Source organism: Eublepharis macularius, chromosome 6 (assembly GCF_028583425.1).
Source record: "Eublepharis macularius isolate TG4126 chromosome 6, MPM_Emac_v1.0, whole genome shotgun sequence".
NCBI classification, from domain to species: Eukaryota; Metazoa; Chordata; class Lepidosauria; order Squamata; family Eublepharidae; genus Eublepharis; species Eublepharis macularius.
Genome location: NC_072795.1, coordinates 90,275,634 through 90,288,502, shown reverse-complemented (window position 1 = coordinate 90,288,502; position 12,869 = coordinate 90,275,634). Strand labels below are relative to the sequence as shown.

Here is a 12,869-nt window from a genome sequence, read left to right as displayed (position 1 = left end):
GTTTTTTTTGGTGAAACTGAAAATTGCATGGCATGGAGATATGTAATAGCAGAGCAAGAGGTATTATCAACGGGTTAAATAAAGGAAATGTTGTAAGAGTGTTAATGTTTTAAGCATATTTATATTTTGAGTAAAAATAATATAATTAATTGAGTTTGCCTGTGTCCTTTATAAAGTTTATATTTCCAGTACCCAGCATTACATTTTATGGTATACGTGGCCCAACAAAGTGAAATTTATGTCAGATCTGGCCTTTGTAACAAATGAGTTTGACACCCCTGGTTGAGACTCTAGTATCTCAATAGTCCTGGTCCAACATTCTCTAACCATTTCACTAATTCTAAGCCACTTAGAGAAAAGAGGAAAGGCATGGAATGTGTTTTGTTAATTAATAGCAAAACTTTCCTGGGAGTAAGACCCTTGAATAGACTAGAGTAGGGTTCTACTTAAGTTTTCTCTTAATAGTCTTGTTTTCTATTTTCTACTTTACTTTCCCAATTTTTCTTCTCTGGCTATTAGATGACTAGCCTATGATGCAAAATATATCATATTGAACTACCTTGTTTATGCCACTACCTAAGTTGTGTGAAAGTTCTTTACACATAGATAGTTGAACTACTGCTGAAAAAATTGGGTTCTGGTTTTTCTCTAATGATGAAAAATTTCTTATTTGAATAAGCAATCAAGGATATTAATCCAAGGCAGTGTTTCATCTTATTGTATTTGTCAATTTAACAAAGCATCTTAGAACCAGGACTGGTAGAGTGCTCTTAACTGATATATGTTCTCTCAGAGGAATCCTTAAGAAAGATAAATATTAGCAACCAGATAATTATAAGATTTGATTATAATTTTTTGCTACTAGCTGCACCATTAAACCAATTGCAGAGTCAATGTAAAAAAGTCAAATAGTGCAACAGTTCCAACACAGCAATGAAACAAATGGTGCAACAGTTCCAATTTCAGAACTATACAAAGAGGTTAAAATTATTCTTATAGTATGATGCACATTCATATCCTCAAGCAGTCTGTAAAAACTTCCACTAGGTATATAATTTACTATATCATACATTGTGCATTTTTTAGATTTTCTTTATCTGCTCATAATTAGATAGAAACTATTCCACTCACTGTTCTTTTGAAATACAAAATAATACATTAATAATATAGCACAGAAATACATGAGAATCACATTTATTGTGCATGGCTGCTCTCACAAGTAAAATTGATTAATAAAAATGAAAGTTCTCAAAATCATTTCATCATGGCTGTTCAGCAAGAAGCATTATTAAAAGAATAAGATCAACAAAATAAAAATTTTAAACCTAATTACTATCAGTTACCTTGCATTATTTCAGTGAAAAATATACATACCTCAGAATCAGATACAACATCCACATCATTTCCAACTGAGTCAATAAAATCATATGCCATACCAAAGCTATTAAAAAAAACAAATAATTTAAAGTACAACATTCAAAGCAACAACTTACTATTGATAAAATATATTTTAAGCATACAATAAAATACTATCATTCAGCTACACTAACTAATCAAATCACCTAAACTACTCTCCAATTACATGCCAGGAAATAATATTAGTAAGCAGGACCTTTCAAAATGCTTTGTTTTACCATTCTCCAATTATGCCCCGGCTATATTACTACCCATACCATATTTTTCGCATGAATTTTCTCAGGACGTTATCTTTGTAAAATTCAAAATCTTCATGAATGAGCCTACAAATTAACTAATAAATTTTAATGATAAATTTTTAAAACTTACACAAATATCAGATGCTTTCAAAATGGAAAATCATTACAAAAATTATGAAATATGTAAGCTGTCTGACAATCCTGCCATGTTTCTATAAAATCAATTATTTCATTGCCTGCCTTACATTAAATCTCTTTTCTATGGGTTTTCTAACCTCTCCTACTGAAACAAAGCAACTGTAAGTGGAATGAAAGCATGTTCTTCCACTTCCCCATTTCCCCCATCTACTTTTCTCCCATCCTTCATGTCAAATTTTAGATTGTATGCTCCTCAGACAAGGACTTCTGTTCCCTAAAGAACAATGCATACTGATGACACTACATAAACAACAGTAGTGGGAATAAACAAGATTCAAAGTATATACCTGGAAAATGGTTTGCTTTTCTTGCTGTTACCAAGAATAGTTGCCCCTGCCGGTCCCAATTTAGCACTTTCACGCAACCAGTTTGCAGGGGGCAGTTTTAGGTCAGTCTTCTCTTGTAGACGGGCAAATGCTGCTTGTGGCGGAGCAGATGAATATTTTACCACAGCACTGCTCTTTATTTCATTGCCTCCAAGAAATAAAATAGATCCCTAGATCGCATAAAATAGAGATTTAATTAGTAAAATAGTTCTAAGTCCTTTACTCCTTACTACAGATATCACTACACACTGCTTGAATTAGTAATTTCCATTCAAGAAATAAGCGAATAATACAGTATTCAGTAAACGTAGCAATGTAACATTGACAACTCAGAACCAAGTATCAGTTTCTTCCCAGCAGAGTACAACACACACACCAAGACATAGTACACTATACTAGGCAACCATGCACAACAGACCTCAGCATCCCAGCAGAAGCCCACTGATAAAGGTAAAAAAAACCCCTTCATCAGTGGGCTGCTACTTGGATGCTGAGGTCTGTTGTGCATGGTTGCTTAGTAGACCGCAAGTCCACTGATATCAACTGACATTTCATAAAATCAACACCTTCACTTGATAATCCAAGAGAGCAGAACTGAGGAACAAGGACCTACATATCACTCTATGCATCAACTTAGATAAGCCTAACAGCCTCTTTTGGTGAGTCCTTAAACCCAGCAGGTCCATTCCACTACATCTAGAACCCCTGGGTTGGAGCCCACTACTAGCTTTTCCACTGTAGTAAGTGGAAGGGGAGCCCCTTTTGACCACCCCGCCCCCCCCCAGGCCATGCTTGGAATCATGGAACCGACATTATTTATTTATAGTTCACCTTTCTCAAGAAGCTGGTAGGATCCAACCCAATGATTTTCAATTGTAGCATACACCCTGTGTAATAATCTTCTGAAAGATGCTCTGAAAGTACCCTCTGAGCCTGTTGTTCACAAGCTGTGTGAGACTTTTCTAAAAAACATTTAGAAGAGCACACACACGCTGCAGCCGTATAGACACAGTCTTTATTAAGAATTTTCTGGGGAATTCAATCAAATTACCAAATGAAAGAAAGACACAATGCATCAGATGTTCTCTACAACAATGCCCTAGACTAGTGCTTCCCAATTTTATCTGTAGCTATGGTTACAAGTGTTGCGACAGGGGTTTAAAATGCCTTAAATTACATCAGGGGACCCAAATCTCAGGAAAGAACACGCTTTCCCAGGGAAGGGAGTAATAAATTGCTTAAATCGCTAGCTAAGCACAGATGAGTTTCCTGCAAGGAGATAATCATTTGCCCCACTGCCAGGAAGGGGCAAGACAGATGGCTATTTGGATGACATCAGAGGGGCAATAAAGGAAGGTGACGTGCTCCAAGTTGATTGAGAAAAAAGAGTACCGTGTGACCCATGAGAGGCGTCACTCTCCAAATTCAGGACTGAGTGAAGGAAAACCCATCCAGCTAGGGTAGGAAGGGTTAAAATATTTGGACACTCTATTATCAGTGCTCAGGCCAAACCAGAAAGGGAATAGATTGATATATGCCCAGACTAGCCTCTATTTCATAAACTCCAGCTGGCTTATGTCCATACCAAGGTAGGGATGTCAAAGTAACATGTATGTCTCTAAAGTTTAGCTAGCCTCATAAGTCTTTTCTTTCTTAGTTCTGCAATAGCCTTTTAGTGCTGTGATATATTTTCCCCCTTAGGACTGGTAGCCAGAATGTACAACTGTGTTAGATGTACAGCTGTGTTATTCATTATAAGAATCAGACTGTGTTCAAAGGGCTTCATCTGCACAGCTGACCATTTCTTCCACTCAAAAACTATAATCTCCTAGCTAGGTTGGGTTAGACCACAAACAGGACACATTGGGCTAGGAGCATCCAAACTTCACTCATGGAAATGGAGCCCAACCAGTGCCCCAAGCCTCTGGTGGACGAGGAAATGGAAGAGTCCAATTGGGGGGGTAGCATTCCCAGAATAGCCAGTGGGAAGGGGGGAATGAGGTGACCCCCCCCAACACACGCATAATCATTCCCATCCACTGTGACAACAGGTACTTCCATGTAATAGGCTTAGTGGCCACAGTGTCTCACATGTCCAGTGTCTCTGTAGCACCACTGGTGAAACCATTAACTAGATATATTCCTACAATGTCTATCTCATGCCCTGTCTGAATAAGCAGGCAGCAAGCTACTCTGGGAGACAAGAACTACTGAACTTCTCCTTTGTTTATGTCAAGAGGACTCCCTAGAGCACCAAAAATCATGTTGAATGTGTCTCCTCCCTTGGTGGATTCCTCTCAGAGAAGATGCATCCTCCAGAGAAATTCCTTGATCTTTTGGACCTGATGAGCAATGATACAAGACACTGTAGAGTACAGTTCTTCCTAAAACGGTGTTTCATTCTACAATTTCCTGCATTGTAAGAACATTCCCCACAAAACATGACCTGCCGAAGTCCACTGCACAGAGCTCAAGATAGACATGTCAGATGTTTGCTGTTAAATCCTTATCCTATTACTCAGCTTAATCTGAAGTGGACTATAATAGGCAAACCAAAACCATATCCCTGGCAAGACTGTTACACTCCTCTCTTTTCTAGGCTCTCTGTCTGCTACAGGCCAGTTCACCCAGAACTTACATAAGCAAATGAAGCATCTCAAGGATATCAAGTCTTCTCTATCATGAAATTTTCCCTAGTATCTCTGTGGCTACTGTGTCACTCATCTCATAACAATATACTTATTTGATCATAGGAAGGAGGAAAACCGTATGTGGTCTTTGGGGTGGGATTCCTGATGCCCTTTTATGGTTATTTCAGTACAGAAGGCAGATGTGTCCTCAATATTATTTTGTAGAATTCAAACACATCTTAACATCATGGAACAAGGGCTAAAGAACAGTCACAATGCATACAAAAATATGTTTTAGGTAAGTTCCTCGGGTACCACTAGTGCTACAGGAAGGCAGACACCTTAATATAGTATATATATGCATCCCTACGAACACTGCTGTGACCGCTTGATGGCAGTTATTGCAAGATGCCCCCTCCTTTTCTCTCTTCTGCAAGAAGGGAGAGCAGAGAGAAAACAAGGCTGGGAAAGAGGGGGGGGGGGATTCGACAACATCAAGGCCACAGTTCACCCTCGTGGCGGAGCCATCGGCCACTTCCCCGCCGGCTGCTGGCAGAAACGGGCGTACGAAGACAGGCTGCAACCCAACGCCTCCGGGTGCGCCGCGTTCACACACAACCAGAGTCCCTCCCGTACAGACTGTGCCATGCGAGCAGCATGCAGCTCCGCCAGGGGCGGAGTACGAGCTGGCCCTTCACCGAGAGACCCGAAAGGGGTCCGGAAAGTGGGTGTGAAACTTCGCCGCGCCGGCTGAAGTACCTGCTTTGGCTCCTCTCGTTCCCCCTTCAGCGATGCCGGGCCAGGCTCCGATGTCCCCGGGTCCTTTGGCCCAGGGCTGTTCCATTCCGCCCCGGCTCCCCCAAAGTCCCCCATTGGCCTCCCTCCACTCAGCCAGAAGCGGAGAGCGCTGCCCGCCCCGCGCTGAGCAGGTTCCGGCAGTCTAGAAATAACCGGAAGGAGCTCGAAACAAACGCGCACGTGTAGGCTCCGCCCCCTGAGTGTCGTCACCGACTCAATTTACCTCCGCCTCACGTTCCTCATGGAACAACTGGCCGGCGAGCTCGCGCGAATGCTGAGCTCGCGAGATCAGTCGGGAACCTTCTCCCTCAAACGAGGGCGGGCGGAGCCAAGGCTGGCGGGGGAGTCAAAACTCGGCTGTCCTCACGGCCTGGTGAATGAAGAGGTGGTCGAATCGATTGCGCCATCATTTCATCCTGGTGGTGGTAGAGTCTACTTTGTCCCCGTATTTTTTTGTTTTAAGCGCAGATGGAAACGCAGCGAGGCGAGAAGTTCCACCCTTTGCATTTGCAGGGAGTTTTTAACATAGCATTCCAAACCATGTACTCTTCCACGAATGATCCCTCTCTGCATTCTGATGTAGTGTAATCCTGTCTGTTGCCTCATTCCCTTGTTTGCGTGAACAGGTTTGTGGCATTGTAAAGTGACCAGAGTTAAGAATTTGTATGGCGGTGGCGGAGATGCTCATCTGGAGTCTCCAGAGTAACTAATCAGAAATGCAAATAGCAGTCTTGTGATGCTTTAAATACTGACGTGCTTATATTCTAGCATAAATTTTCATAGCGTAGAACTTGCTTTTTGCTGTAATGTAGGGGGGGAAACTACCCCATACAGTTATTGGAAGAAAGTAATACCAGGATCTTCACGGATCCTGCAGTTTTTTAAATCGGACACCCACAAAATGTAACATCAAATCACATATTTCAGCCTGGTCCACAGACTGAACATAAAAAAAATACGGATCCAAAAATATGTGCCACTGTTACAGCAAAAGTAAATCCGAGGCACAGATCCTCATGAATTCATATGATTTTTACTTTGAACCAAAAACACTTGTCATATTGTAGATCTTAGGCAGCACCAAAACAATCATGCATAACAATTCATGGCATTCCCACACCACAAACACATGGTTTGAAAGCATTGGTCCTCATTGATCCTCTGGATTTTTAAATTGGTCACCCAAAACTCCATACAATCCCATATCATGTCTGCAAAAATCATATCATATAAACCACAAAACACCCATCCGCCACTTGGTGGCGCTGCCATGCTGAAAAAATGTGGTTCGAAAGCATGGATCCTCTAGATTTTTACATGGGCTCACCAAAACTCACCATACAATCCTATACCGTGTCCATAGCCACAGACTGAACCACAAAAATCTACCACCAGCCACTTGGTGGCACCTCACAGTGTAAAAAAGTAAATCTGAGACACGAATCCTCATAAATTCATAGGATTTTTACTTTGAAACAAAATTAAAATACCGTCATATTGTCGCTCATGTCTTACTCTATAGGCCCACCAAAACAATCATGGATCCCCCACTTCATTGTGCCACTATGCTGCAAAAATGTGGTTCGAAAGCATGGAATCTCATGGATTCTCTGGATTTTTCCATCAGGTCACCCAAAACTCACCATACAGTCCCATATCATGTTGAGTGCCACAGATTCCACCAAAAGAATCATGCACCTGCCTCTTCATGACACCACCATGGCGTAAAAACACGGTACAAAAGCACAGATTTTCCTGGATCCTCTGGATTTTTACATGGGGTCTCCTAAAACACCATACAATCCAATATGATGTCCACTGCCATAGATTGCACCCAAACGATCATGCACCGCCATGATACAAAAACAAGATTCAAAACCACAGATCCTCATGGATCCTTTATATTTTTACATGAGGTCACCTGAAACTCACCATACAATCCCATATCATGTACATTGCCGAAGATTTCACCTAAAAAAATCATGTGCCCACTGCTTCATGGCACTGTCACAACACAAAAATGTGTTGGATCCTCCAGATTTTTACATGAGGTCACCCAAAACTCACCATACAGTCCCATACCATGTCCGTTGCCACAGATTGCACCAAAAAATCAGGCGCACACCGTTTTGTGGCACCCCAAAAGCGCAAAAATGTGCTTCAAAAGCATGAATCCTCATGGATTCTGTCAATTTTTATACAGGTCACCCAAAACTCACAGTTCCATATCATGTCCATTGCCAAAGGCTGCACCCAAAAACTCATGCACCCACCATTCCATGGCACCGCCATGGCACAAAAACATGCTTCAAAAGCATGGATCCTCCAGGTTTTTACACGGGGTCATCTTAAACTCACCATACCGTCCCATACCATGTCCATTGCCCCAGATTGCCTTCCCCAAATCATGCATGCATTCCTTCATGGCACTGCAAAAACGTGCTTCAAAAGCATGGATCCACTGGATTTTTATGTGGGGTCACCCAAAACACACTATACAGTCCCATATCATGTCCATTGCCACAGACTGCATCCAAAAAAAGTATGCACCCACCACTTCATAGCACCACCATGGCACAAAAACGTGCTTCACTCCAAAAAGTTGTTACTCTGTGTTTATGAGAACTGAGGTTGTACCCCATTTGCTTTATTGGAATAATAATATTTTATTTTAGACCTTGGACTGATTTCTGTATAATACAAAAAAACCCTCCTCGTGTAATTTTCATCACTTTGATTTTAATACTTATTCCAAAAAGTGAACACATATGCAGAGTCATTACCTGAGTGGGTCTACTCAGATCCTACATAGCCAGCATAGGGTGATGGTTAGTGTATTGGAGTAGGATCTGAGAGACCCAGGTTAAAATCTCTCCTCTGCTTGCTGGATGATGTTGGACCAATCGCACACTTTCAGCCTAACCTAGCTCATCACAGTGTTATTGTAAGGGCATGAAGAAGAGAGAAATGTTGTAAGCCACTTTGGGTTGCATTGTAAAATAGTTTTTAAATTTTTTTACAAACTTTATTTTAACTAGAAAAATATACAAACATATATAATTAACATAGTCAAATGCCATCAGAAACAAACACTAGTATCAGTGAAAATATAGATTAATACACAGTGTAAAACAGTTTTAACCAAATGAAGTCTTGCATTGTTCCTTTTTAAAAAAACCTCCAGGTTGGCAGACACAGAATCCTGTCAGCTTTCTGTCTCCAAAAGGCACACATATCAGCACTCCATAGAGTTCTCCTTTAGGTGAATGTGCACTCATGCCTCTTTGTTGCTGCAATCCTATAAAACTTACCTAGAAATAACCCCTAGTGAACCCAGTGGATCTTACTTCTGAGTTAATATACACAGAGTTTCTCTGATTTTTTTTCTCCTTCCTTTTTTTTTTTGAAAAAAAAATATTAGGTGAGTACAAATTACAAATAAAGTTTTTATTTAAAAACCTAAATATCAGTTTTCCCCCACCCTTTCCCTCCCCCCTTTTTCTCAGACTTCCAACAGCTTTCCAACCCATATCTTATTCTATTACTTACTTATCTAATAATTTTTTTTTCTCCTTCCTGATGGTCCCTGACACGCTTCCTCTTTTTCTATACATACACACTTCATTTTCTCTGGATTATTAGTTGGCTGTGATTTGACCTTTTTTTAAAAAAATAACACCCAATATTCACTTAGATAGTGTATCCTATGGATATAATGACCTTGCAAGATTTTACAAAAACAGTTATCAGTATTCTGAATCTGTAATGTCTAACTTGAACAGGTGTTTAAAATTAAGACTAAAATAAATTGCTATCTTTCAATATCAAGAAGTCACAAGATCTCTTTACAAAGGGACTAGTATTATTATACAATGGCTATTAATGCTTTGATTGGGAGGAACCTGATCAGTTGCTTTAGGCTCAGACTTGGTAAGATGTATACAGAAGAATGAAGTAGGAATGAAGTGGTAAGGTGGTAGAATAGACTTCAGACAGCAGATAGTAGATTCCAGCTTTGAATATTCCTGTGCCTAAGAAACTGCATGCAAGTACAAAACTAGCACAGAAAAGAAGTTCTCACCCACCGCCCCTTGCTGGCTGTGGTAGCTTTGTTATTTGCAAGGAGGAGATTTTAACATAGATGAGCATTCCTCTATGATTCGCCATCTATAATCTGATGGTACAGTACATTCTACCACCTCAACTTTCTGCCACATTCTCCTGTATGCAAATATATGAAACTGTGTTATGACCCTTTCTTTCTCTTGGGTAGATTTTCGCCTTTAATTTTTCTCTTACACCTTCTGGGTAGATTGCTGCCACCAGGAATATTATATTCCAAGATATTTTATTTAAATTTCCCCTTTAGTAACGTGCCCAAGGGTCAGGCTTTTTCGTGGTACTATGTGGCCCTGAGGAAAGGAATGGGACTTCCAGGATGGAGTAGCGAAGGCATGGCAGCTGCGTTATGAGCTCTCTGCCGTGAGCTTCCTGGTTCCTTGGGACTCGAGAATTCAGGCCCCCAAGTCCCCCCCCCACGGAGAGGGGGGGCAGGCTGGAACAAGGTGGAGGGCCTCAAGGGGACTGGCAACCCCCGGGAAGCCCCCACACTGGTTCAAAAAGCAAGGACCATGGGAGTAGCCAACATGGCTACGAAGCTGCAAAAGCCGAAAGTCCGACAAGCGAAAATGAATTGAAGCGAAAACAAAGCAGATTCCTGATAAGACAAATAAAGACACCTGGAAGACGGAGCATTGTGACCCTACAAGACTTCCCATCAAGTAAGAAGATTATTTTATGACTTTACGAGGGCTAACCAGCTTGATTGCAAGGCGGTTGCCCGGGCGAAGGCTGGGAGGAGGGAGGAAGGCACGGAAGATTGATTGCAAAGAAAACTCTCTCAGCAGAGGGCTGGAAAGCAATAAATCGTTTGAAAATATAAATAAAAGCGAACCTTTTTACCACTTTGACGAGAGTTTGGACATAACACTTAAAAGTAACTTTGAAATGGCTTTCCCAGAAGAAGTATTTTCCAACTTGCAAGAAATTGCTAAATTGATGACTGAATTAATAACTAAAGCAGATACGATATTTGGAGTGGAAATGGATAAAAACACTATAAAAGATGATAAGGCAGAAGAAATTTCTAAAGGGGCAGACCTAGCTGAAAGAAAACTAGAACAGAATGAGGAAAAGTTTAGCCTGCAAAATGGAGGAACACATCAGTATGTCTCTGTAAAAAGACAAGGCATAAACAAGAAAGAGGAGGAGCAATGAAGCAACCCATGAAGAAGCCCAGCGTACTGTTTCTGAATGAGGAGAAAAGAATGCAACGTATCTTAAAGAAGAAGAATAAACAGAGACCAAACACTATTCTTACTAACCCCTTCCAGAACTAGTTAGAAGATAAGAAGAGTCGTCTTTGGGAATGCAGATGGGAAAAAGACTTGATGTACCATTTTCCAGGGAGGAAGAAGAAAAAACGAGAATGAAATCCAGATTGTGATCCAATAATTTAGGCTTAACCTTTTATATCTATCTGTCTCTCTAACCTCTTATACTGTTAAGGGATAAGAGAGAGGGGGGCCGATGTCTTCTCTTTTTGTTTCTTGTTTGAAAGGGAGAAAGAAGGAGAAACATAGATTATTAGGCTCCCTCTCTATGCTTAATGATATGTAATACAGATTTATTGAAAGTTTAGATGTTCTGTAACATGTTAGATTTTGTATATTTACTGTTAATGGATTAGTGATAATGTGATAACTGGGTCTTTGGAATTCTTTAATCCTTCCTAGACTGTAGCTGTTTTCTTTAGAATATAAACTAGTGCTTAAGCCAAATACTTACCTGTTCTTCCCAGTCTTACTATTATAAAAATTCAATTATATAAATGTAGATGGCTTGGATAAAACAGATGAAAGACCTACCCTCTCTAGAATATAAATTAGTGTTTAAGCCAAACACTTATTTGTTCTTCCCAACCTCACAATTATGAAAATTCAAATGTATAAATGAAGATGGCTGGGTTAAAATAGAGGAGAGAATGAGGGAAAACTGGTATAAAGTGTTCCTTTTTCCTATATTGATATATAATAAGAATCATTTATCTTTCTGCTTATACTCTCTATTTTTCTATTTTTATCTCCTACTCCTGGAATGATTAAGGGATTTTGGTTAAAATGTAAGGGATTGGAAATGTGATTTATGCATAATATATATAAAGGAAAGAATTATTAGAAATGAATTAAGAAATAGAGTAAAGTGGATAAGAAAGCATAGAATGTAAATAATGATTGCAGAGATTAAAAGGGAAGCTTGAAGGTAGAAGGGGCGTTAACTGGGTATGTAATGTCTTGCTGTATTTATGGATGGATGGATATGTGTCTTGTACACGAATCTGCTATTGAAACCTTTTTGTCTTTTTGTAACCCTTTCCCCCGCTATAAAATCCATTTATAAAAAAAAAAGGAAAGGAATGGGATATAGGAATGACAGATACTCTGGGATATTAAAAAAAACAAAGTAAACTTTTTTTTTTATAAGAAGTGTATCAGTTTCATATTATTTCTAAAACGTGATGGTTTCAAAAGAGTAGTTCTCAATTCTTAAAGATACTTTACTTAAACTCAGTCACATAGATCTTCTCTCAGGTGTCACACACAGTTTGCCTACTTTTGATATTAATTTCTCTCTCAATTACAAGTAAGACCTTTTGCAGCTCCAGCCGGAATGAAGAGACAGACACAGGCTTGGAATTAAAGGGCCGTTTATTAACATGACCATTAAACATAAACCATGGCAAGGGCCAACTAAGCGGTACAGGTCAAGCCACTTGGTCATTCCCAGACCTCTGCCTTGACCTGTCTGGGTGAGCCCCACGGCCCCGGGTGTAGGCCATCCATTGGAATGGCTGCAACCCGGCCAGCCAGGCAAATGGATCCCCCCATCAAGCACCTAATGCCCCAGCCGTACAGCATGAGGGAAGGCCTTGTCCCTGGGGATCCCCACAGGTGTCTGCCTGTGCTATGGTAGCCGTCAACAAGCATACCTCACTGTTGGCAGACCCTGTTCCCCACCCATGTGAAAGCGCCACTGGGTGCTCACCGGCCCGCGCCCTATTCCCAAAACTTTCCTGCCAACACAAGGGTCAAGCCTCTGCTTAGACCCTCACGCCCACAGGTGGCTTAAAACCAACTGAAGCCCTTGCCACAGGTCATCGAGAAATATCTCTTTGCCCTCTGTTGACAGGTATACACTGTTGC

The 12,869-nt window shown here is 40.6% G+C and overlaps 1 protein-coding gene across 2 annotated transcripts in view; it reads right to left on the bottom strand.

The window, feature by feature from the left end:
- Nucleotides 1-5,682, bottom strand: part of EDRF1 (erythroid differentiation regulatory factor 1) — a 49,974-nt gene extending 44,292 nt beyond the window's left edge. Inside the window, exons 1-3 of one of the 2 annotated variants that reach the window (XM_054984065.1) lie at nucleotides 5,569-5,682; nucleotides 2,141-2,349; nucleotides 1,375-1,441 (exon numbers count right to left, since the gene is read on the bottom strand). In XM_054984065.1, the coding sequence (XP_054840040.1) occupies nucleotides 1,375-1,441; nucleotides 2,141-2,349; nucleotides 5,569-5,682 (390 nt within the window). Of the gene's footprint in view, nucleotides 1-1,374; nucleotides 1,442-2,140; nucleotides 2,350-4,395; nucleotides 4,458-5,568 lie in introns of those variants that run through there. The other variant, XM_054984066.1, reaches the window with a different exon arrangement.
- Nucleotides 5,683-12,869: the final 7,187 nt, after the last annotated feature.